The 27,315-nt window shown below is 38.8% G+C and overlaps 1 protein-coding gene across 1 annotated transcript; it reads left to right on the top strand.

Annotated features, from left to right (window-relative positions):
- The first annotated feature begins 1,687 nt into the window (after positions 1-1,687).
- LOC148083683 (uncharacterized) lies at positions 1,688-26,630 on the top strand. The gene is made up of 6 exons (XM_087785786.1): positions 1,688-1,777; positions 11,224-11,530; positions 22,598-22,789; positions 22,885-23,038; positions 23,102-23,284; positions 25,559-26,630. Exons 2-6 carry the CDS (start codon positions 11,329-11,331, stop codon positions 25,878-25,880), a joined length of 1,053 nt encoding a protein of 350 aa, XP_087641912.1. The 5' UTR covers positions 1,688-1,777; positions 11,224-11,328; the 3' UTR covers positions 25,881-26,630.
- Positions 26,631-27,315: the final 685 nt, after the last annotated feature.

A 27,315-nucleotide genomic window follows, 5' to 3' on the forward strand; every position in this document is an offset into this window, starting at 1 on the left:
ATATTTGATGCATACTCACGAAAATTAAGAAATAAAAGTATTATTATTATTAAAATACGATTTTAAACGTGATCAAATGTTAGTGTATCTTTTCTGACTGATTGTATAGCAGACAAGCCACAAAGGTGATCAAAACTGTTTCGTTTAGTGGAAGAGAAGAACTAAAAATATAGATATAGGAAAATGTCCTTTACGCTGCCCTCTAGTGGCTGGAGCATGTAACTTCAGCCTAACAGAAGCGAACGCAATTATGATTAAACTAAAAGAAAATAAGTGACTTCGGACATGTACCTGAAACTCTTTCAAGCCATAATAGTTCGTAAATAAGTTTCTGAGTTCTCACCTTTTCTCCCAGTTTGCATATAAAAATGATGGTTAACATTTGAATATCTTTACAAAATGAGATGCCAGTTAGAAATACTGAGATAAGTTAATTCACTTTTTAAAATCTAATAAAGAAAACACAAGTACATTAAATATCGTTCTTCAGCATCAACTTTAAAGAAACACTAACATTTCAGCCTTGTTATTGAAATGACAAACTTGACCTCTTCGATCATCGACTGGAGTTTCTTTATCATGTCCAGACTTGTTGCTGCGATATATCAACACTAGACGGCGCTACTGCTCCATTTTCACTCGAGAAGATACATTCTTGAAACCATTATGACCATTATTATAAGTGTTAATTCCTCTATAAGATTTCTGTTGTCTTAGTCTGAACCCACACAAAGCCCTCCTTAATAATAATAATAATAATTCACGTATATCCACGAATAATTTGTACTTCTAGTAGATGTTCACACATCGTAAAACTAATGCTAACTATAGCATAAAAAAAAGAATGATAACTAAAATTGCAGCCATTTGTAAAATCAGAAAATATTATTTACAGACAACTTCAAAAGTGTCATTATCTTATTGTTAAAAATGTTCCTATCAAACATAGTTAAAGACCCAGCTAGACAACATGTCTCCAATAGCCCAGCGTTTTTTCCCTTGTTTTGTGAGATTGAAAAATAATAACAATAAAATAAAACGTTACTTTTAAAAAAAAAATGAAGAACACAGTAAATTAAAGTTATTTCCCAGGTTCTTGTCTTTTTCTTTGAGCATGGTTTTAGGGTCCCCCCAGGAAGAGGTTTCCTTGAGGTCATAATAGAGCTGATTTCAAAATAAAAGCCTTTAAGAGATCCTGAACCAACCAAAAGAAGGATCAGTAACACAATATATTATAATATTTGTAAACGACTCACAAAAGGAAATACTGGCAAATGAATGAAGTGAAAACCATGGGAAAATTTTGGACATAAAGTATATTTTATTTCACAAATCCACGGAAATCAAATATGCATTGTAGTTGATCTGGTTTTGGTATTGGGCCAAAAAGAGACCAAAGAGGCAGGATTTAGAGTTTGACGACCAATTGAATTCTACTGTTAATAAAAGTACATTTTTACAAAACTTTTTTATGTTAACATCCATTAAAATGAACAATGTTTTTTTAATTTGTTCAGAAGGCCTGGAACACAATGAGAGGCTTGACAGAAACAATAGAAAGTAGGTAAATCCACACACTCTTGCGTGTTGTCACACACTGGTGTTGTAAGAGCTCGTCTCTTCTGAACTGTCTTTGTGCGACTGATGATCAGAGGCTCTCGTCACATACAGAACGTCCTTTGATTCTTTCTGCTTCACTGTCACAAACAAACACTCACGTCAAGCCCCGCCAGCAGCCGGCGAGCTTGAACCCACTGGATGAGGACCGACGAAATGGGTATTTAATTCAACTTATTTACTAATATGTTTGAATAATCTTCACCCTTGAATTGATCACTTGATGTTTGTCAGTTGGTTTGTTGATTTGAGCGTAAGAACAAAAACCTATTATTATATACGAGCAATATTGACAAAGTAATTGTACAATTATATTTAATTATTGAAATGTGTTCTTCTTATTGCAAATGTATTCTTATTTTTACAAATTAAAAAAAAGTTGCTTTTCCCTCCTTTTAATTGTTTATATTTTGGAGTTAGAAAAAATACAAGGTAATTATAGTTAAAAGTAAATCATATTGTCTCAGTTTCCTACTATAATATATATATTTTTTAACAGTTGGACCAACTGTTGTGATAAATAGTAGTCTTGCTTTTATAATGATGAGTTTTTTAATCATATTTTTTACTATTTAGAATAAAAATAAATGTCATCAACTACATCAACTGTCATCAGTGAGCAGAGAAGCAGATGGAGCATGAATGCTCCTTCTCAGATGCAACACTAATAGACTCAAGCACTCATTCATTCCTCGTGCTATTAGACTGTTTAATTCTGAGTTTGGGGGCAGGAGTGGAGTAAAAGTATCATGATGTTCTGTTCTATGTTAGTCTTTGTATCCTTTGTCTTCGTTATTTATCTTTAATCTATGTTCTTTATCTTTAGACTTAGATTGTATCATCTTGTTCTTTCTCTTTATTTCTCTTTGTTCTTGTTCTTATTTTTATTTTTATGAATAATTGCTGTATTGCTGTGTCTAATTGAAAAAAAAAACAATTTCAATAAAGTTCTACCTAACCTAACCTAACCTAACCTAACCTAACCTAACCTAACCTAACCTAACCTAACCTAACCTACATCCATGTCAATAAAGCCTGGCCATCAGAAACAACTTTTTTATTTAAAAGAAGCTACTCTTATTAAACCATTTTCACTGGTGTTTTTATTTAACTGAGCATTTACAATTTGAATGCTGATACAATTACATATAAATAACATAATTTTATTAAAAGCGGAAAGAGGCAATACGTTGTAATACAAGCTATTGAACACTAGATGGTGTCACGAGTGTCTACAGGCGTCAACCTTCTTGAACTACCATCAGTTTGTTACATTCTACATAGATTTTTATGGAAGAAAAATGACATTACTTTAATAAACGAATCAAGTTATTTTTTCTTCAATACTTACCGACGGGACAGCAAGAAAGGAAAAACAAAAACAACCATAATAAGTAATAATAATGTTTTATTTTTTAGTTTAGTTTCTCCAAACAACATCCTTCTGATAAAGGTTTTGCTGCAGCACTTGTCAGCACCGAAGCCAGATGTTCTCCTGCAGGCTGTTGTGGTGAAAAAGAACAAAAAGTTAAAAGTGGACTGGCAGATGGTCAAAACAGCTAATGACAGAATCTGTAACTGAGGACATGCACGTCTGCCTGGACACTCAAGAAAACAAGTTATATTTTAAATAACATTATTCTGTCTGCAGTTTTTAAACAAACATCGCAGTAAAACAAACATACGACAGAATTTAATTGGCAGGTTCCCTTGTATTTACATCTATATAACATTAAAATCTAACTATATTGTTGTTTTTAACTGACTTTCCAAATAAACATTCAAATTGTAAGATTGATACGATATAAAAGTGAATTTAAATAACACAAAATCTTTTTCCTGATAATCTTTAACTGTAACTGTAAGTCACATCAAGAATTTGAAGTTAAGATACACTGATATTGCAAATGTGTTACCAACACTTCCAACGGGAAAAAATGGATACAATAAGTAGAACATTATAGTATTAATAAGTATTACTTGTTATTTTCTATATTGCTGAAATAAGAACAAATAATAGTACTGTTGATGCTAATATTAGCTGAGATGCTAACAGTGTGGCTTACAAAGTGATGCAAAAGATACATTTACAAACTGTAAGATATGGAATATATATGCAACTTTGTTTTGTCTAGTAAGTGATATTGTAACATAAATATAGCAAATCTAACATAATTTACTCGACCAATTATTCTTAATAATAAAAAAAAAGTTTATAAACAAATTTTCAACACTTTTCTTTCTTATCATTTGACCCCACGACATTGTATCCTGAAGAAGAGTTAAGCTAGAGGATGTAGTTGAAGGACAAGCAGGTGGGATCAGAACGGGCCAGTGATCCGTCACAGCCGTCCTTCAAATGTCCTCGAGCCTGATGATGTCGCAACAGGTTTTGTTCCGAAGAAAAGATGACGTTTAGGAGATAAATGCTGACAAACCATTTGTTATGTTATTTATATGGTTGCTAACCAGATTAGCAGAGATGTTTTAACATTGACCTTGAACAGTGTCAATCATTTATGGCTTGTACGGCTAGTTTTTGTTTGTTATTGATCTTTTATTAGAACACTTTAATGTAGACGGCGGTAATTATACAGGTAACAGCAATATTGGCAACAAAAGAAATAGGAAGTAAAAATAAACTTCATGTTTAGTGTTTTGCCTTAGAAACAAATAAATGAACAAACGTTTTAACATTAGGTCGCTACAAGGGTGCTAACACTTTAGCAGCGACGCTAAAATAAAGATGATGCACTTGTGGGTTAAGAAAATGAGTATCATTTTTTTAAGCGTTGTTTATTTATTCACTATTGAAAGTTTAAAATCCCCTGGAGATGATTTAACCTATTTATTTTTAATACATGACATTCCTTGCCTGAAGCAGAAAGTTGAAACGCTAGCAGCGACATTCAAATATAGCTTTAGACACCTTGAAGCTCTTGAGTCGAAACTCGCACACATAAGAATTTTACATTTACAGTAAATTGAATAAAGACTAAATTCAATGTTGATTAGATAAATAGTATAAGCGCAGGTTGTTGCTAATAATGCTGCTGTACTTGCGGGACAGCTTGAAAAGAAAAGTGATCAGATGATGAACTATTAAAAGTTACATCAAATACTTTATTCTAATATCAAGCTTTTGCTAATGTGTCGTAACTAACAGCAAAATTCTGCAGATAAGGAAATTATAGCCACAAACTATGGTTTGATATCGCTAACTGTTCACCATATTGATAAAAAAAGTGAAAAAATAAACATATATTTGATGCTTTTGTTGTTGCTAAAGTGTTGCCTTGAATATGCTAACATTGTAGCAGAGATGCTGAAACACAGATTATTGTAAAAATATATATTTTAATATTTAATGAAGCTAATTTTGTCACAATTTTTCAAGTAAAATCCTCTCCTCAATGCATAGCGTATAAAGTATTATTAAGTATTGCTTGATATTTTCTATATTGCTGGATTAAATAAAAACCAAAAATAGTGCTATTGATGCTAATATTAGCTGAGATGCTAACATTCAAGCGGAGCTGCTTACAAAGCATTTAAAAAAATAAATCTACCTAATGTAATAAATGGGATATACTGTACGTCAGGAACTTTGTTTTGTCTTGTAAGTGATATTGTCATGTAAATATCGCACAACAAACAAACATAATTTACTTTATTATCGATTGTTGTTGCTAAGTTGTTGCCATGAGTATGCTAACATTGTAGCAGAGATGCTCAAATGTAAATACAATTGCAAATATAGTATACATTTAAATATTTATTTAAATGTCACTATTTATTTAGTAAAATCCTCTCCTCGGTTCATACATACACAAGCTGCAGTGCTTTTATACCCTTTACTTTTTATAAACTTAGATTTAAAGAACTCAAACAGACATTTGAAGCACCAGAGACGACAGACGTGACATTCATGTCAGCGAGGATCTCAGCTCCGAGTGACTCCCTGCAGCCTTGTTGTTCATTTTGGAGGCGAGCGGCAGCAGATTAGGAAGAAGAAGTCCGACCGATGAACTCGGAAATATTCTGAGAGCGGATCAGCAGGACGGGTTGAACTGGTCAGGGTCAGCGGCCACTATGAGCAGGACCACGATTAGCGGCGAGTGATTAACTGGGAGAGGTGAGACGCAGGTCAACCAACTTGATGATAAACAACAGGAAAACATGAGTTTTAGGCCAGTTTCATTATATATTTAAAACATGTATTTCTTGCTTAATCAAGGCACATTTGTCGTGCTAGTCCAGGATAGAAAAGTATTTGCTAGTATTTATTTTTGAAGTAAATATTTTTAAGAATATTGTTTGCAGAGTCAGCAGAAATCAAGATTGTACAGGTTTAGTTTAAAAAACATGTGTTCAATGGGAATTTCTTGTGTGTTCCTTTTGTGTGTTTGTACTGGAACAAAGTTTGATTTTGAAACAAAAACTATTTTGGTGTGTTATTTATAATTCCTCAAATCTAAGATCAGAGGCAAAGTGCGGTTCGCGGGCCAAATGCAACCAGTTACTTGTATTTATACGGCCTTTGTAAAATACTGCAGCTAATAGTTTTATTTTGTACGTACGTCATTATTTTATCATTTATAATTATAATATAGGTACATATCTTAATGAAACAGATTTAATTTTTGTTTTCTTGTGCCTCCTGATAATTTAACTAATCGTTCTCGTCATTTAAAGCTCTCTGTTTCATCCCTTGTTTCTTTGGATCCGCAGCCCTTTCTTTTCACAGTTTCATAATGTGCTTCTGGAGAAAATCGAATTGCCCGTCGCTGGTCCAGTCGCTCGCCGGGAAAATCAGGTTTGCGGCTCTGATGAGATGAGTCTCTCCTCCTCCTGGGTCTCTTGTCGTTCATCATCCTCTCATCAGCCTCGCCGTGATATTTATAATTGAACGTACGCGGGTCATATTAAAAACACACGCTAACATACATGTGTTCCCACGTTTGCCCCTCAGCACGACTATGAATAAGAAATGAGAGTCATGGCATGATATAGACGCTGGAAATAGAAACGTTTACTTCCTGGTTCATCCATCTGATAAATACATTATCTCTGATTGTGTGTCAGCAGTGTTTACTGTTATATAAGAGAGTTTAATGTGGCCCCACATGTTGCCTTGACGACAACACCATCTTCAGATGCTTTATTTTCTAGCTGCTGGCGTTCAGCGCAGAATCAACTTTGATCATCGGAAGATGTTTGTTTCCTTTCGTTAACCACAAAAACAAATTCAACGTACACACACCTTTTAAAAAATAATTCTTACACTTTCATATTCCTATAATAATGACATTATAATGACATGAATAAAATAATGAATACAAATGAACTAATAATATCTTTATTAAGACATATACATTATACACGGATTAAAAATAACAAAAACAATAATGACATGAATACAATAATACTGTCTTACTAAAGTTAAGTGGAGTCAACTTAACTTAAATTATTTAAAAATAAATTATTTTGGTTTATTTAAAAAAAACATCTTTAATTATAAGGGCTGGGGACACAATGGCCCGGAAAAACAAATGTGTTTGAGGTATCCCTAACACATTTGTTTTCGGGCTTCTGGGTCACCTTGACCCTGAGATAACACAAGAGTTAAATCATTCAGAGGTTGGGATTTTCCCAACAAAAAAAAACGTACTAAAAAATTCTAATTTTCTTCACGTTTTGTCTTAAATTTGTCAATAATTGTTGGGGTCATCTTTCTGCTCATTTGTCTTAATTTTAAAATAAAGATTTAAAGGAAGAAAAATCGTGCACTACTGCACTGACTGAAACTTTGAGTACACAAGTGCGTCCACACTGAGCAGTGTGTGAAAATGTAGTGCCCTATGCGCACTCAATTCGCGAGAAAAGTGTGGATCAATGGACACTTTCCACCGTAAACGGCCGCCATCTTAGTGACGTAAATTGTGATAAACAGAAGCTACTGAGGACGTGTCTTCGGAGCAGATACCGGCGTAAATGTCTCGAGAAAACACTCATTTTACCACAAAACAACACAACAATAGTACTACAAAATGAAACACAACTTAAAAACTTATTTCAATTGGTGAAAAGAGTTCTGTAAAGTGTCGGCGATAGTGTTCCAAACGTTGGTTGCAATATGTGTTTAAAAGTAGTAGAAGAAGAATCTGTCGAGTTATTTCTGGTAAGTGTGTAGCAACAGTGTTTGATTTGAGGCAGTACTACCCTGTTGAAATGTGTTCACTGCACGAGAAGTGCACGATTTGAGACACAACACTGGTCTTTAAACACTTTCAACAGTTCAAAAAAGTTTTCTACCATAGGTTTCTGTCACTTTAAAGCTTGACTTGTTCTTTGAGGATTTCTCTTCGATTGATCATTTAGATTAATTAAGGTTTTTGTGTAGCTTTGAAGGGTTTCATACCCTTTCTCATACCCAGATTAAAATATATATATACATGTATATATGTATATATATATATATATATATTATGGATTGATTGTGATTGAGACCTCGGTGTCACGGCCATCATCTTTTCTGTATTTGTCCGGCGGCTTCCTTAATCCCCCATAATCCTCCTGGCGGAACCATCCGACGGTTGCTGGAACAGACTCCTCGCCGCCTCACTACACATCACTAGCACGTGTTTATTTCTCTCATCACTCGCTCTCTGGAGCAATTTCACCAACACGTCAAGTCCAACTTAATGATTCTGCTCTCGTTTGCAACAGTTAAAGTCACTCGAGCATTCATGAGCTCATCATTTATGAATGTTGAAACTCCTGTAAGTGCAATGTTACCAACATTATTTATATTTAACTCTCACTGTTGAGTCCCAATGAATGCATCTTCATTTAAGATTATTTGGGACGAACAGCAAAATATTAACTTACTGCCCTCTGATTATATCATCTTTAAATATTCATAACAATTTCCTTTAAAATTTACTCCAGAGAAGCTTTTGACAGGAGGAAGGAATAAAGACCATATTCTTATTATTCATGAGAACGTCCTAAAAAGCTTGGAAAGCTTGTGGTTCTACTTGTCCTTCCTTGTAAAATTTTAATCTGGAATGAAGGTGGTTTAGAAATAGCTGGTCAAAGTGGATGAAACTCTTCACCTCAACATCTTAAGATGATATCAAGTAGATCTAAGTGACCTCTAAAGTCTCCTTAGTTTAAATATTTCAGCTTAAAGTTACAGTGATGCAGTTTCTGAGTAACTGTACTTTAGTTCAATAAATTATTACGTGAACACTTTTACTCCACAATTTATGATGAAAACTATCTGTACTCTCATGTTCAACGCTCAACTTTCTGTGCTTTTAATTTGAAAAACATTTCTTCAAGAGTGAACAATTCGAACAATGTTTTTATTGTTTTATTCATTGTGTATTAAAAAGCAAGAAAATGATTTTACACTAAAAATAATCATGTTAAGTTAAGTTCCATATAGTTAAAAAATAATTATGGAAATCGAAATAAACAAGTAAACATACAAAAACAACTGAATCATTGTATTATTACTATTAGTTGCATAATGAGTTCAAATCGTTTTGACTTATCATTGTATTGATTAGGTAAGTTATCTTCATGTTCAGTTAAACATGACGGGTACATTATTTTTTATTTATTTAGTAGAAATCTAATGGAAAAGGAAGCTTCAGTTTGCAAAGTCTTCCTTTAAAATGTTAAATTATTTATATCTTTAATAAACAAGTTATGTTGCGAATACATCAAATAAACCATTTGTTTCTGCCAAAATCCTTTAATTGATGGTGTATTTTACCGTAACAGCACTAATGTCCCTCCAGTCAATTCCAAGATCGCTCTGAGGGTCTTCCTTGGCGAAGCTGCAGCTTTAAATAATGCAGTTTCATGTCAGTGCAGCTCATGAGCCCACGTTTACTGGCAAAACATTTAATAGACACCGCTTTCCATCAGATCGCTGCTCATCCATCTGAGTTTGATGTCTCTCGCTCTCCTCTCACTCTGTTGATACCACTCCCTCTATCTTTATCCACCCTCCGTCTCTTTTTTTACTCTCAATGTTCTTTTTTTCTATTTTCGTTGCCTGATCGATCAATTATTCATCTGCTCATGGCAGCAGGACTGTTCGATGAACACCTGAGAGTACACCTGTCCAGGGTTACACAAGCTGCAATATTCACTCTCATGGATTCAAAATAACTTTTATGGGACATTCTTTCCACTTTTTTTGAGGATAGTTTGATTATAGAATATTCAAATGTAGATTCACATTTTAATCACCATTTACTTTGTTGATATATTCAAGTAAGAAGTTAAGAAGTTTTTTAAACCTATTGTAAACAATATAGAAGAAGTTTTTTTGAGATGAAAAAAAAAAATACGAATGTGGCTCAGATTATAGTCCTTTTGACAACTAAATGTATTATATTTCTGTTTACGTATTAATGAATGTATGTACTTTTTGGTTCTTATAGAGTAAGCTTAATTTATTTTTTAAATATTATATATTAAAAGAAGTCGAATCAAATTTAATAAATATGTAGTAATATTAAATAATTCATTTAAATATTGCAGCTTCTGATTAAAATGAAATCAATTAAAATGTCTCAGTTAATCGTATTTAAAATACACATTATTATTTTAAATGTAAAACTTGTTTTTGAAACCAACTAAAACGTATTTTCTCTTTATGGGACAATTTAAATCAATTACATTTATTTAAGTATTTTACATGAACGAGAGTTTGAAAAAATAATAAAGAAAATATACTGTAATTGTTTTTGTTTACAGGCTGTATTCGTGGCTAGTTATTAGTCTGGTAGTTTTTGTTTTTACATATTATAATAATAATAAAAAAGTGTGATACTCATGAACTCTGTCGGAGCTGATCCTCATCCCTGCCGTATCAGTGTAAGAGCTGATGCTACCCATGACAGCTCTGGAGTAAGAAATATAATAAACGTGAGAGGATCTACTGGGGTGCCATAGGGTCATGACCCTAAAAGAAAGCCTTGCCACTTGTTTAAACTTTGTGTTATCTCAGGGTCAAGGTGACCTGAAGGCCCGAAAACAAATGTGTTTGTAGTATCCCCTGTGTTGCCTCTGGGTCAAGGTGAACGACCTCACTGGCTTCTGTAAATACACCTGTGGTGGAGTGTTAGATTCCACAAACACGTTGGATTTTTCCTATCTCAACCACCCTCTCGGTAACGGTGACCTGAAAAGCTCCCGTAAGGCTTTGCCGCCCAGCCAACCACCCCATGAATATATTTTTTAAGATCCGCCTCTTATAATTGAGTTCAGCTTCTGTATTAATAACCGCTTCTCTGAGCTTCAATCACAACAAAGTGGGTCTGTTTCAAGAGAGAGAATTGGAACGAGCGGCGACTGGGAATATATCAGGACTTAGGGCTGCATGAGTTGCAGCTCAGCACAGCTCAGCGAATGAGTTGCTGTTACGCAAGAGCTCAGTCAAACCCAGCTGGAGATCACAGAGCAGGAGAGAGATCAGTGATCCAGGGGAGGCAGCGGGAGCAGGAGCGAAGGGAGGGAGAGGAGCAGAAACAACATGAACCCACTAACTTTATCTCCTCCTCTACTGTCATGCCGTCTCTGCAGCTGGACCACTAAAGGGATTTCCTCCTCTGGGCTCAGGCGTTGAAGAAGTCCACCAACGGAGGAGCATGTCGCCCTGAACTTCGTTCGTCTCTCGTCTCCAGCATCATGTGTCCTGAACATCTCCGGCTGCTCCTGAGCCTCCTGCTGTGGGGCGGCGTCCTGGGGGGCTCGGGTCCCGGCAACATCACGTCCCCGTCGGAGGACTGGAACAGCACCACCGTCCAGCTGCAGCCGGACCTGCAAACTGAATCCCAGACCCCGACCGAGACCTCCACTGAGACCCACAGACCCACCAGGAACTACACCGGTGAGTCACGGGACACCCTCTGATCTGGGTCTGAGATGCTCGGACCAAAAGTTGTGCTTCTGTGGAACCGCGAGTGATGCCGTCGTGACCATGTGATGTTGTGGTCACTGGTCGAACACGTGTTTGCTCCGAGCGCAGCATCTATCTGAGCATCCTTCTGAGGGCTCTATTTTTAGCACGGCACCATATGAAAGTGTATTTTTGTCCCAGTCATGTTTTTGTGTTTGTTATGGTCAAATCATAAAGCCTTGATGAATCCCCTAGTTTTTTGGTTTGACTAAATATTTTTGAAGCAATGAATGCATTTGGATGTTGAGTAAGAAACATATACTTTACTTTACTTATAGTTTAGTTAAAATATATATCCAAAAGGATATTATCAAGATTAACTTGTCATTTAACTGTATTTTATTTAAAGTTATGAACATAAATCATTAAATAAATTTGTGCCAAATTTGTTTTAATATCCAATAAATGCTAAAACAGCAATATTTAGTTGAACAAGTACTTTTAGAAGTACAACTATTTTTGCTACCACTAGATCAGATACCTCTTGATCCAAATAAAATATTATTCGAAGAAGTCGAATCAAATTAAATAAATATGTAGTTATATTAAATAATTAATTTAAATATTGCAGCTTCTGATTAAAATGAAATTAATGACAATGTCTTAGTTAAACCTGTTTAAAAAATACATTATTACTTAAAATATAAAACTTGTTTTTGAAACCAACTAAAACGTCTTTTCTCTTTATGGGACAATTTAAATCAATTACATTTATTTGATATTACATATACTGTATTTATTGAAAAAGTAGTGTTTGTGTGTTTCCAGCTTTGTGTGTTTGTGTCCAAGTGTGTATACAGTACATATTAAATATACTTATTGATATTTTTGTTTGTTTGTTTCAGACCGGCGTGTTTTAAACGCACTATATTTCGAAGTGTTTCTGGTTTTGTGTTGAAGACGTCGTAGGGTTGTGTGTGTGTGTGTCTTGATGTTTGACTCATCATATGTTTGACTCTATGAGCGGCCAGATGATGCCGTTAAAGACACTTGGGCCTGAAGATAAAGCTGCTGCTGCATGACTTCTCCTCCACCGAAGCATGAGCGCCCATTTATTTCCTCTCCTCCGTTCATCACCGGCTCCCTCCCTCTCTCCCTTTACTCCCTCATCCTCGCTCATACTCAGAGCTTTTACACTCTCTGGTCTCCTTGTTTGTCTTTAAGTCTCCGGTCTCGCCTGTCACTTCTCGTTTCCTCCTCGTTTTCCTTCCACTGTCTCACTCCTTCTTTCTTTCTTTTTTTTTAAAAAGCATTTTATTCGCCAGTGCCACTCGCCCAAGTCCTTCACACTCACAAGAACCCGTATCCCCACGTGCATGCATAAATGGCCTTGAGCAGATGACAAAAACTCAAAAACTCACGTGCCTAACACACACACACACACACACACAACACACAACCCACAGATGCACAACTGCAGTGGATTGCATGACTGAACTGCAGCAATCTTCTTAAAGGTTTAGAGAATAAACACAGTTGACCACTTCAGCTCCGTGTTTGGCAGAGCTGGAATAAATAAGCACTTGCATGAATAATCAGACGGATTATCACATGATGTGAGGACATTGTTTTTTGGTCAAGATTTCAAGTGAGCAGATTAACCTGAAGTTTCTTTGCTCGGACCTGCTTCTAGTATCAGGCCGGTTCGGCCACGGAGGCTTGTTGCGATTTGTGCACTTTGAAAATCCATAACTCTGACTCGCGGCTGGAGGTCTCACTCTGTAGCGGATGATTCGCCTGTTATGTGAGTCCGATCTCTTCCTCCGGAGTTTGACAGTCCAAGAATGAGAACTCCATCATGAAAGGGGGGCGATCCTCTTAAAAACCCGGTCCAGATCACATGCTCGACACAGCACATGCTAGAGTAACGATTCCATCTTTTTAATCAGATTAATCACAGCATAACCGTGGATTATTTTTTTGGTTAAAGACGATCAAATCTAATCTGCATCATTTTTACTTTTGCATGAAAACCTTGTTCAATCAATAAATATATTTCTTCACCAAAAACATTTTACCACGAACATTATCATTCTTTTTTTAAGCAGCTACAACACTAAGCGATGATTCCTTCCTGTCTCAACGTTGTCAGCTTCTTCTTTATCTTACTTTATTCCTCTTATCTCATTCTCTTGAGTCCCCACAGCCTTCTTTTCTTTCTATATTGGTCTCAGTATAATTAATTTGATTTCTTTGTGTGTGTGTCAATATAATTGAATTAGACAGAAACAAATGTTTCAATTAAAGTCATATTCCAAAGAGGTCTGTCATATCTATTCAACAAATACATTCAACCCGTTGACCGTCAGTCTTTACAGCGTAATATAGTTTTTAGTCTGACTTTCTGGTCCTTTACTTTCTGATTACTTCAAATCACAACATCAGAATACTTGACTCTGACTTTTGCAACTCTAATATCATGTTAGAAATATTATAGTTAGTCACTGACCGCCCTATAATTTGATAACAAGAGACTATGAGATAGTCCTCTGCTCTGATCGGTGAACGCTATTGTTAGCATTGTTAGCATGAAGGAAATCTGTGTTTTTTTTGTTATTTTAGCAAAACAACAATCAAATCCTTCTGCTTTCCTATCTCCTGTTGCATTCCACCTGCACAAATATACAGTTTTAGGACGTTTCTAGATGAATTGTGGGTATTCTCTTGCTCCAAACAGTCAGGTTTCTTCTTACCCAACTAAATACATTGAAATCTCGAGGGGGGTCCAGGAAAACAAATCATGCATTTGGTTGAGTATGTCAAGTATGTCATATGTTGCCGGGTGTGAAAACCAGTTTTGTCAGACTTTAAAATTTTTACTCAGATATTTTGGCTCAGAATTATCCTCCAAGGTAGAATCAATCAGGCAAGTTTTGAAGTTTGGACATTAAAAGCTTCTGTATCAAAGACTTCAATATGTCTACCGGAATCCTCTTCCAGGGTCTTCTGGATCAACAGTACCAATGACTTGTCGATAACTTTCTTACATTTTAATGCAAACTCAAACGACAGTACTTTTACCACATTGTACTTGTACTACAAAGTTGTATATATAAAAGGAACGTCTCTCTGGCTCAGGGGCGGAAAGAAAAATCTAAGGGGCCACAATATATGGTGAAACTGTTTGAAGGGTCCATTAAGCCAAACAAAGTAAGAGAGCCTTAATATGATGATTAAAAAGTAAAATAAAAACATGATAACAGGGAAGAAATCACTCTGATAACAATATGGCTGCACAATATCAAAACAGGGACTGGATTTGGCCCTCAGGGCCGAACTTTACCCATGTCTGCCGAGACTGGAATATCCGTTCTGAAAGTTTCAAAAGCGCCACGCTGGCTATTTCAGCAGTAGTAAAGCTCTTGGCCTTAACAGCCACACGCCTGCTACGAGACCTATTAGCATCACAGTGTGTGAGAGTTAATGTTAGTGTAAATCCCTTAACAAGATTATGTAGATTCATCAGCAATCAGACGCTTAATCTGTTCTTTGTGTTTTTAAGAATGCAGTTTTTGAGACAGATCTCTGGAAGTCCATCCAGTCTGTCTATACGAGGTGTATTGGACACTGGTTTGGAGACCTTTTTTTTTTTTATAAGGGGCACTACTAACCCAGGCGAGACTGGGAGACTTCTCCAAATGTCCAAGGGATTTTACGCAAGCACATCATTCAGGACTACCCCACAACACACATACTCCAGGAGGATCTTATCCACACAAGGGGCATGTCAGTACTAACCTTAAAGACCTTGACTAGGCTTCTTTGGTAGAGGACGTGTCACTGGGATTAAGGAGGTCCTCACAGTATCTCCTCTACCTTAACTCGTCAAGGACAACAGAGCTCTGTAGCTTTTGATCCGGCCTTGCTTCCCCCTTGTTGACCTTTTTCATGGCTGTCCAGAATCTCTTCGGGACAGGCTTCAAATGCTATTCTATAATGTCCCTGAACTATTCCACAGCTGTACACCGCTTGGCTTGTTGGTACCTGTCCGGTTATTCAGGAGTTCCAGGGTCGCCAAATGAATGGCACCAACACAGAAACCACTGCAACCACTGCGACCAAGCTTGTCGCAGTCTATGTGTACATATGTACAACCTTATGCTCAAACTTGGGTTTTGTTATGGACAAACTGTGTTGACTACAGAAGAACATTGCCAGGATCACAGAGGCCTTTCCTGCCCAATCACACCTTTATAAACCACACTGTCCCGGCCCACTTGAGGGTTACAGTCTCCAAGCAAGAACCAGGAGGAGCGTCCTCCAGGACTCCAACCTGTAGAAGGAAGATTGGGTACTCTGACGCAAAGTTAGAATCTGACCCATGATGCCCAGACCTTTTCAAGTAGATCAATAATACTGAGGTGAATCTAACGGTATCAAGTTGGTTCTTCCCAACAACTCCTTCTCGTAGCATTCTCAGGTAGCATTCTCAGGAGGAATCCAGGGAAACACAAGATCGCTGTCGGAACGTAAGAGCGTAACGTTCAAATTGCTCTGATCTGATTAGCTGACAAGAAAAGCCAATTACCTTTGTCTATTCCAGGCTATTTCCAGCGCAACATATCCCGTTAACGACGCGAAAACACACAAGGATACAGAGGAGCAAGAACAGCTACTGAGTCATTGAAAGCCAATTACTCGTATCCATTCAGCCTTTTTGTCTGAGTAGCGTCAAACCTAAAGATAAACTATTGTCCCGGTGGGTCACGGAGGTTTTAGCAAAGCTCAAACTTCAAAATTAAATGTTCTTCTCATGTACTTATTCCTGTCAGAGGAACAGACAATCTCTGCCAAGCTGGCAAGCTACAGACCACCGTTTTGTTTCCTGTATGTCAATCCAACGTGGCTTTTGGCAGCGAATCAGGTTCATTATTACCTTCCCATGGCCTTGAAGTGGCATCACAGTGTGGGAAGTCAGCAGGACAAGAACAAGTAAACAAATGGAATGTTGGTGACTTCACTACTGCTACTTGAAATGAAATGTCCAGAACTTCACTACAGACCTTTTGTGGTGTTAATGGCTTGTTGTTGCTCTTACATAACACAAAAAAAAAGATTAATTAACCACAAACATATATGTATATATATTTTATTTTTATGATACAAAAATTGGAGCCTGTTTCTCTGTGTCGGGGTGGTGTGTGTATCTGTTTAGGGGTGGTGTGGGTATCTGTGTTGCTGTGTAGTGGGTATCTGTGTTGGGGTGGTGTGGGTATCTTTGTTGGTGTGTGTATCTGTGTTGGGGTGGTGTGGGTATCTTTGTTGGTGTGTGTATCTGTTTTGGGGTGGTGTGGGTATCTGTGTTGCTGTGTAGTGGGTATCTATGTTGGGGTGGTGTGGGTATCTTTGTTGGTGTGGGTATCTGTGTTGGGGTGGTGTTGGTATCTGCGTTGGGGTGGTGTGGGTATCTCTGTTGGGGTGGTGTGTGTATCTGTTTCAGTGTGGTGTTGGTATCTTTGTTGGTGTAGTGTGGGTATCTGTGTTGGGGTGGTGTGTGTATCTGTTTCAGGGTGGTGTTGGTATCTTTGTTGGTGGGGTGTGGGTATCTGTGTTGGGGTGGTGTGTGTATCTCTGTCATTGTGGTGTGGGTATCTGTGTTGGGGTGGTGTGGGTATCTGTGTGGGGTGGTGTGTGTATCTGTTTCGGGGTGGTGTGTTTATCTGTGTTAGTGTGGGTACCGCTGTTGGGGTGGTGTTGGTATCTGTTTCGGGGGGTGGTGTGTGTATCTGTTTTGGGGTGGTGTGGGTATCTGTGTTGCTGTATAGTGGGTATCTGTTTTGGGGTGGTGTTGGTATCTTTGTTGGTGTGGTGTGGGTATCTGTTTCGGGGTGGTATGTTTATCTGTGTTGGTGTGGTGTGGGTACCTGTGTTGGGGTGGTGTTGGTATCTGTTTCGGGGTTGTGTGTGTATCTGTTTCAGGGTGGTGTTGGTATCTGTGTTGGTGTGGTGTGGGTATCTGTTTCTGGTTGGTGTGTTTATCTGTGTTGGGGTGGTGTGGGTACCTGTGTTGGGGTGGTGTTCGTATCTGTTTCGGGGTGGTCTGTGTATCTGTTTCGGGGTGGTGTGTGTATCTGTTTCGGGGTGGTGTGGGTACCTGTGTTGCTGTGTTGTTGGTATCTGTTTTGGTGTGTTGTGTGTATCTGTATCTGTGTTGGTGTGGGTATCTGTGTTGGGGTGGTGTGTTTATCTGTTTCGGGGTGGTGTGTGTATCAGTGTGGGGGTGGTGTGTGTACCTGTGTTTGGGTGGTGTGGCTATATGTTTTCGGGGTGGTGTGTGTATCTGTTCCAGCACACGGCAGAGCAACACTTCTGCACGCGAGCGTTCATGCAGGAGTCCAGGATCAGGTCATCAGTGGTGTTGCCACAGAAACACAGAAGACAGATGAGATGTTGGTTGAGGTCGGATCACATTAAGAGCAGTAGCAGCAGAGGGACCAGAAGAAACCAGACCAGCTCTGAGGAGGCTCACGTGGAGCTGAAGATAGCTGTCAGCTAGCCAGGGCTGCCAGCACCACTCTACTTCAACAATGACGTCTGGAGTAGATTCTTGTTTTAATGTGAATTTTTTATGTGCAAACTTACAGTGAGTGTCATCGAGCGGTGGAGTCACTAAACTAGTTTGCAAAGGAAGGAAGGAAGGAAGAATGGAAGGAAGGAAGGAAGGAAGGAAGGGAGGGAGGGAGGGAGGAAGGAAGGAAGGAAGGAAGGAAGGAAGGAAGGAAGGAAGGAAGGAAGGAAGGAAGGAAGGAAGGAAGGAAGGAAGGAAGGAAGGAAGGAAGAATGGAAGGAAGGAAGGGAGGGAGGGAGGGAGGGAGGGAGGGAGGGAGGAAGGAAGGAAGGAAGGAAGGAAGGAAGGAAGGAAGGAAGGAAGGAAGGAAGGAAGGAAGGAAGGAAGGAAGGAAGGAAGGAAGGAAGGAAGGAAGGAAGGAAGGAATGATAGAAGGAAGGAAGGAAGGAAGAATTGAAGGAAGGAAGGAAGGAAGGAAGGAAGGAAGGAAGGAAGGAAGGGAGGAAGGGAGGAAGGGAGGAAGGAAGGAAGGAAGGAAGGATGGAAGGAAGGAAGGAAGGAAGGAAGGAAGGAAGGAAGGAAGGAAGGAAGGAAGGAAGGAGGAAAGGAGGGAGGGAGGGAGGAAGGATAGAAGGAGGGAAGGAGGGAAGGAAGGAAGGAAGGAAGGAAGGAAGGAAGGAAGGAAGGAAGGAAGGAAGGAAGGAAGGAAGGAAGGAAGGAAGGAAGGAAGGAAGGAAGGAAGGAAGGAAGGAGGAAAGGAGGGAGGGAGGGAGGAAGGAAGGAAGGAGGGAAGGAGGGAAGGAAGGAAGGAAGGAAGGAAGGAAGGAAGGAAGGAAGGAAGGAAGGAAGGAAGGAAGGAAGGAAGGAAGGAAGGAAGGAAGGAAGGAAGGAAGGAAGGAAGGAAGGAAGGAAGGAAGGAAGGAAGGAAGGAAGGAAGGAAGGAAGGAAGGAAGGAAGGAAGGAAGGAAGGAAGGAAGGAAGGAAGGAAGGAAGGAAGGAACACAGCACTGAAACTTGTGTGTGTGTTTAATGTATGAATCTTATGCCAAAAGTTTAATCTTTTATTTGATTTCGACCATTTTCCTGACAAAGACAATTTAGTGTGAGTTGAGAAACACAAGCCTCTGCATGTTTGGAGGGAGACGAGCGGTTGCCAGGTTAGGGTCTGAGTGTTTGCTCTTCTTTAAGCAGGAGGAATGTTCTCAGAGGCTGACACACACACACACACACACACACACCCACACACACACACGCACACACACACACACACGCACACACACGCACACACGCACACACACACACACGTACACACACACACACATACACACACACACACACACACACACACACACACACACGCACACACACACACACACACCCCCCACACACACGCACACACACACACACACACGCACACACACACACACACACCCCCACACACACACACACACACACGCACGCACGCACACACACACACACACGCACGCACATTGTGTTGTTCCTGGGTCTCTTCCTCCTCAGCATAGCAACAGCAGTGGATCTAAAAACTCACACCTGTTCAATATTTCATCTGCTTTTATCACAGTAATGGCTTTTCATGTACGTGTCTTTGTGGAAGTGTGTCTTTTTGTGTGTGTGTCTTAATGTGTATGTGTCTTTTTGTGTGCATGTCTTAATGTGTATGTGTCTTTTTGTGTGCATGTCTTAATGTGTGTATGTGTCTTTTTTTGTGCATGTCTTTTCACATGTGCATGTCGTTTCTTTTTGTCTGTCTGTGTGTGTGACTTTTTGTATGTCTGTGTCTTATTGTGTGTGTGACTTTTTGTGTGTGTGTCATTGTGGAGTGTGCATGTCTTTGTATTTGTGTGCATGCCTTGTGTACTTGTGTGTGTTTGCTTGTGTCTCTTTGCATATACAAGCATGTCTTTGTGATTGTGTGTGTTTGTGTATATGTGCACGTCTTTGTGTCTTTGTGTGTAAGTGTGTCTGTAAGTGTGTCTGTGTGTACAACACACATACCACCAAAACACATAAACAAAACACACACACCAACCCAACAAATAAACAATACACACACACCAACCCAACACATAAAGAAAACACACAGACCACCCCAACACATAAACAAAACACACACACTAACCCAACACATAAAAAAACACACACCAACACAAACAAAACACACATACCACCACAATACATAAACAAAACACACACACCAACCAAACACATAAACAAAACACAAACACCATCCAACACATAAACAAAACACACATACCAACACAAACAAAAAACACACACCAACCCAAAACATAAACAAAACACACAACCCCAACACATAAACAATACACACACACAACCCAACACAAACAAAACACACACACCACCCCAACACATAAACAAAACACACACACCAACACATAAACAAAACATACACACCAACCAAACACATAAACAAAACACACATACCAACACAAACAAAAAACACACACCAACCCAAAACATAAACAAAACACACAACCCCAAGACATAAACAATACACACACACAACCCAACACAAACAAAACACACACACCACCCCAACACATAAACAAAACACAAATACCAATACAAACAAAAAACACACACCAACCCGACACATAAACAAAACATACAACCCCAACACATAAACAATATACACACACACCACAACACACAAACAAAACACACTCTTGGGAGAGAGAATGACAGTCAGTATCTCCCTTGAAACTGAGTCAACTTGCCCTTGATTTCATGTACTGTATCATCGCTGCACGTGCCCAGTGTGTATGTTTGTGTATGTTTGTGTGTGTTGTGTGTGTTTGTGTTTGTGTGTGTTGTGTGTGTAGAGCGGGGGGGGGGGATGTCAGACTCACACAGGATCTTGTCTCTCTGGGTTCAGTGCTGCAGAAATCCTCCCATCTGTCGCTCCTAATCAGCAGAGAGCAGCTTGTATGTTCAGAGGGTCTTTCACCAGCATGTCATCATGCATACACACATGCATACACACATGCATACACACATGCACACGCATGCACGCACACATGCATGCACACATGCACAAGACTCACACTCATCCTGACACAGCGAAATGCATCAGCACAAGCCCCTGAGGCCGTTTGGGTTCACAAATGACTGGCCATAAAATTCTGCCTCGATCATCTTTATCTGAAGTGCAGCTCAAACAAAGAGGGAACAGTAATTAAACGATTCTAAATACCTGCTTTATTTTATAATTGTTTTCTTTATGTTCTCTCACTTCACTTCAGAATGCATGATCTATGTTTTAAAATGCATGATGGTGTTTTAAAAAACATTTGATTTTTTTTTTTTGCTTGTGTCTTTCTCAAAAGTAGAAACATATTTCTCCGATCCTTAAAACTCTTCACTGGCTGCCAGTTTCTTTCAGGATACATTTTTAAATTCAGTTTTTTCTCGCTTTTATCTTGATCTTTTTAGTATTTCTTATTATATATAGTATTTTTTGATTGTTTAAGCGCTTTGTGACCCTGGTCTAGAATAGTGCTCTATAAATATTACTTACTTACTTACACTGTGCAGGAGAGTTTGATCTTAGTGGGACTGTTTCTGCTGCCACCCAGTGGTGAATAGGAAGTAATGCTGATAGAAATAATGCCAAAAACCATTAGCAGATGGTCGGGTAATATAGAGGTCGATTTGTTTAAAATAATTAAATAAAAAAAGGGATTTTAATTTTTTTTTCAAGTTTTTCATAGAAAATATATTATAAGTATAATAAGTATATATATATATTTTTTTTTCAAGTAACATTTTTATTGACAAAATATTTTCGGATTGAAGAAACATTTTTTTGTAAATTATGTAACTTCTTTATTGACAACACATTTTTTGTATAATAAAGAAACGAATGACCTCCATAGGGGACCCCCTTAGTAAAACCCTCAAAATGCTTAAATATACAAAGAACAACTTCGAGAGTGTATTTTCTTGCTTTTATTCACTTTTAATTTTTTTTTTTGCTAATTATTTTAGGCAATCTCTGCATTGTCTTGTTTTGTCTATAAAGACACACTTCATTTTTGCTACCTTATATTCTTTTCGAACTTAAGTGGCCCTGAGAGATTTGTTTTAGATTTGTTTTAGCAGCAGAATATTCTTCAGCTGTTGGTCCATTCCCTGCTAACTAGCTAGCCACAAGCTACTTGCTCACAGCCACACAATGTTACATCATCAGCTGGTGTGTTTAGGTACAAACGGAAACTTTATTTTTTTAGCGCAAATGGTTAAATAATATTTTATTCTGGAGAATTATTCTTTCCTTACCTTCAATTTTCTGGAGCCCTCTGGCGCCCCCTAGCGACCCCACAGTTTGAAAACCACTGAAACTGGAATGTTTTTCATTTACAAAATAGTTCATCAGTGTTCATGGGCTTTAAAAATATATATATTAATTGTGAAGCCACAAAATCCAAATACTTTCTGGTCCACAGGTGTGTCCTGCACCCCCGTCCTGCCCCCTCGACGCGGCTCCTTCTATGTGGAGAGTGGAACCGGGTCATCGGTGGGCAGCGTCCTGGTCTTCTGGTGTCGAGACGGATATCAACTGGTGGGCAGCGAGAAGATCTACTGCAACATCCGGAATGGAAAAGCGCAGTGGAACAAAAACCGTCCCGTATGTGAGGGTGAGCATTAAAGCAGATGTTGTTGAGCCCAGTGTGAACTTTGAGTTGAACCTGAGAGGTTGGTTTCGGGGGTTAAACTCCTTCTGGTTCCACAGCCATCCCCAGACCAGAGGACCGCGGGCTAAGAGTGGCCGTTCTGGCCTCGGTCGTGAGCGGAATCGTCATCCTCGCCATGTCGCTCTCCTTCCTCATCTGCTGCCTGCAGGAGAGATCCAGCCGCAGAAAAGCCAAGAAAGAAGCTCGCAGCAGGTTCGTCCACGGAGAGTCCCACTCTCTCCTAGAACTCAGCTCACGCGCTCTCGTTTGGTTCAGACGGAGGGAAAAACGATCGGCCCGCCGCGCCGAGTGGCTGGAGAGGGAGGACGGGGAGTGGGAGGCCTTCCCCCCTCCGAAGATCTTCCACCTGTCGCAGAGGATGAACCCTCGTCTGGCGCCGGACAGTCCGCTGTACCTGACCGGGGGTCTCGGTGGTTACGAGAACCGAGGGTACGAGAGGTGAGCAGGTCTTTCAAACTCATACTAGATCTTGAAAAGCACTGAGAAAGTGAATACCTCCACCGAGGAGATCATTTAACATGACTTGGGAAAAACAACTCCTGATGTGGAATCAATCCAAGGACTGCGACTTGACATTAGCCCGGCTTTATAATGCTTTCAGACTTATGTAGCAACCCTAAAACAACGTCAAGGTTAAGCGCTTTGTGACCCTGGGACGGAAAAGCGCTATATAAATAAAAATGACTTACTTACTTACTTACACTGTGCAGGAGAGTTTGATCTTAGTGACTGTTTCTGCTGCCACCCAGTGGTGAATAGAAAGTAATGCAGATAGAAATAATGCCAAAAACCATTAGCAGATGGTCGGGTAATATAGAGGTCGATTTGTTTATTAATAATTCAATTTAAAAAAAGTTATTTAAAAAAAAGTTTTTATAGAAAACTTATTTTTTTATTGAAGTATTTTTTTTAAGTAACTTTTTTACTGACAACATATTTTCGGATTGAAGAAACATTTTTTTGTAAATTATGTAACTTTTTTATTGACAACACATATGTTTAATTGAAGTAACTTTGAAAAATATAGAAACGAATTACCTCCATAGGGGACCCCCTTAGTAAAACCCTCAAAATGCTTAAATATACAAAGAAACATCAACTTCGAGAGTTTATTTTCTTGCTTTTATTCACTTATAAATATTTATTATCTGCTAATTATTTTAGGCAATCTCTGCATTGTCTTGTTTTGGCTGTAAAGACACACTTAATGTCTGCTACCTTTTATTCTTTTCGAATTTAAATGGCCCTGAGAGATTTGTTTTAGATTTGTTTTAGCAGCAGAATCTTCTTCAGATGTTGGTCCATTCCCTGCTAACTGGCTAGCTACAAGCTACTTGCTACATCATCAGCTGGTGTGTTTAGGTATTGTTATGGGTTTTTGTGTTCCGATGAACCGACCCCTCCCCAGCCTCGTACGTGGTGGTGGAATGAAGGACAGACACATGGATGAGTTTAAGAAAAATGCTCGTTTAGTGAATTATGCAAAAGTCAGAAACAAACTTACGTGAACACGGGCGATAGCAAGCAGAGAGATCTATCGCAGACGTTTTTGAATACCAGAACGCAAAGATCAGACAAAATAGTGGATCTTTATAGTAGAATATTCAGGTTAACGCCTCTAGTCAAATGTAAATGTAGGATTGGTCAGTAACTGTAAACACTTGATTCTAAAATGGCCGGTCGCACGTGATCGTAGTGGAAACTTACTGAAGGTTGTTATTTTCTAGAATCTGTCTCTTCCCAGCGACTTGTGTCCTTCAGTGTGAGTTCTCAAACAGGTTCACACAGACTTCTTGGAATCTGGGATTGTTTAATCTTTCTGTGTGTGTGAGGGTTTGTGACCTTTGAGTTGTGAACCTGAGTTTAGTTTAAGTGAATGCAATGCAAGAATAGGATTATTTCATATGAATTAAATATGTAAGATTATCAGTTAATCAAGTGACTATTTGAAATGTGTGTTGAATCTAGATGATTGATTACAGTAAAGTTGTCATTTCCTTACATTATAATCGTAAACTTTAGAATCCAATTTTTTTTAGCGCAAATGGTTAAATAATATTCACCACAGCCACAGGGAATGGGAGTACATTCATTACGGTGATTAGATGCTGGGTTTTTATAGTTAAATATTCCGCGATCAAGATGCAATAAATCTGTTTCTTGTCTTGTATTATTTCCAAATAGACAGACTTGAAAATCAACCAAAAAAAATTACCTCCTTGGTGGAGGTAATTACTATGAATGCCTATTCTAGTCCGGTGAAAACTACTTTCTCATTAGTTCAATGGTTGTTGCTGGTGTTTGCACTTTATGATGAACTCAACATGGAAAATCATATGAAATCATACAAATCTTGTGCAATAAGGTGAGAAAACAACCTTAAAAATCACTAGGAAGCAATGGGGCCCCATGAATTACAGACAACGAAAATGAACTGCTTCATTTTTCACATAAAAGTTGATTTATTTTTGTAATTCAATTGCAACTTTTGTCAGGGTTTTTTTGGCTTGTTCTGAGTGAAGCAGAAACAAGTGACGGAACCTAGAAATCTTCTTGAAAAGCAGATGAAACTTCACAGCACTTCCTACAAGAATCACTTCTTGGGTCATTACTTACGTTAAAATTGTTCCCTTAAATCAGTTTTTGACTAGATACAAATATTTTGAAGAAAGTTACCAATGCATTGTAAAAACCTGGAACTCTCTCCTCCAGGAGCCAGGAGAGTTTGTTGAAGGCCCCCATGCCCGGGATCTACCGCTCGGACTCCCAGCTCTACCCGCACGTGGTCCTGCAGAGGGTCCCCATGGGCCCCTCGGCTCCATCGGCGCCGTTGGCGCCGCAGTATCACCACCTCCCCGCGTCCTCCTCCGCCTCCACGCCGGCTCACGCCGCCGGCCTCCCGGGACCCCACATGATGCCGCAGTACCCCACGCCGACGTACCCGCCCAACCCCAACACCGCCATCCACCACCACACGGTCCCGGCGCCGATCTACCCGAACCCGAACCCGCAACCGCAGCAGCCGTGGCAGTAGCTCTGCCGAGTCCTGACGTCGAGAAGTATGAGAGAAGCAGCGACTTCCTCTCACTGGAGACTTCCTGAGCTGCTCCGCAGGGTTTCCGAAAACCCTCGGAAGGTTAGCTCCAAGATGGCGGCCATCTTGTCTGCTTTTGCGCCAGAGCGTCGATATATCGGAGAGTTCTGTGTTCTGTTCTGAACACAGCGGACGAGTCTTTTTAGGATTTGTGTAGCAAATTGTCTAAATAGGTTGTGTAACTGATGTAAATTATTAACTGTTTTGTGTGTTTTGATGGAGTCAGTTGCATGGAGATAACAAAAGGTCCTCGGTGTAGGAACGACACGCTTGTGCGACTGGACAGTGCTCACCATTGTTTCTATCAATAATCCATGTATCTATGATGTGATCGACGATCATCATTTACTTTTTTTACTATCATAGAAATAATCATGGGATCTACGTCACGTCAAATAATCAAGGTATTTTACATCGTTTAACCTCATTTAAAGTTTTAAATTCACAGATTTTGATTAACAAACTTGGTGTTTGATGCAAGTTTCCTTTGACTTTTTTCTACTAAATCATCACTAAAGTGTGACGTGTGTGTGTAACGTCTGTTCAACTGGAGAAGTATTTGTATTTGTATTGTCGGACTCCCATAGCCGCACTACTGAAGACGCACTTTAAACTCCTTGGCTTAGTAATATGACATGAACTCTGTATATACTCTCTTTTTAACTGCAATAAAGGTGGAATTATTTTCAATTTGTATTTCCTGTTTTTACAACTTACAACTTATTGTTTTTTATTGGAGTGTTCCATGCTTCTCACCCATGGTAGCTGGGACTCCAGTCCACCATGTGACTTGACGCCCAGAAATAAGTGTAGCTAGCTAGGTGTTAGAGGACGGACACACTGGACAGGCATCCTATCCATACATGGGATTTCGACAGAACAAAAACTGACAAAAATCTTTCCCCTTGACTAAAACAGACATCTAGTGATCAGTTATTTGTGTTTGAAAAATTGATCAACAGCTTGATATTGAAGGCCGAACAAAGGACAGCTGATAACATTTTGGTGGTGAACTCGATTACCATCCGGAGCCAAGTATACTTTAAAGAATTCATCACAGTCGAGTAACAGATCTGCAAAAAAAACAACTATTTTTTAACAGTATTTTGTCCAGATGATTTTTAGTATTAGTCATTCTGGAAATATTTTGAATAAAAAGTCATCAGACTCACACAACCAATAACATGGGTTGAACTAAACTCAATCATCCAATGAATTAATTGATTCATCAAGTAAAGAAAATAAGTTTGTTACATAAAAAAAAAAGATTAATCAAAATAAAAACAATTCTTGTCTAATAGTTTGTTTCCTTTGTGGACATTATAGATAAAGAAAGATAAGATACGATAAGAAATTCCACCACTCAAAACTTTGC

The sequence above is a fragment of the Callionymus lyra genome, chromosome 3 (genome assembly GCF_982586985.1).
Source record: "Callionymus lyra chromosome 3, fCalLyr1.hap1.1, whole genome shotgun sequence".
NCBI classification, from domain to species: domain Eukaryota; kingdom Metazoa; phylum Chordata; class Actinopteri; order Syngnathiformes; family Callionymidae; genus Callionymus; species Callionymus lyra.

Bases quoted from the DNA above. Each gene is read 5' to 3' on its own strand.
- LOC148083683 (XM_087785786.1), top strand. From the start codon at position 11,329: ATGTGTCCTGAACATCTCCGGCTGCTCCTGAGCCTCCTGCTGTGGGGC. The intron at 22,790-22,884 runs GTGAGCATTAAA...CTGGTTCCACAG, and splicing joins AAACCGTCCCGTATGTGAGG to CCATCCCCAGACCAGAGGAC. The intron at 23,039-23,101 runs GTTCGTCCACGG...CGTTTGGTTCAG, and splicing joins AAGAAAGAAGCTCGCAGCAG to ACGGAGGGAAAAACGATCGG.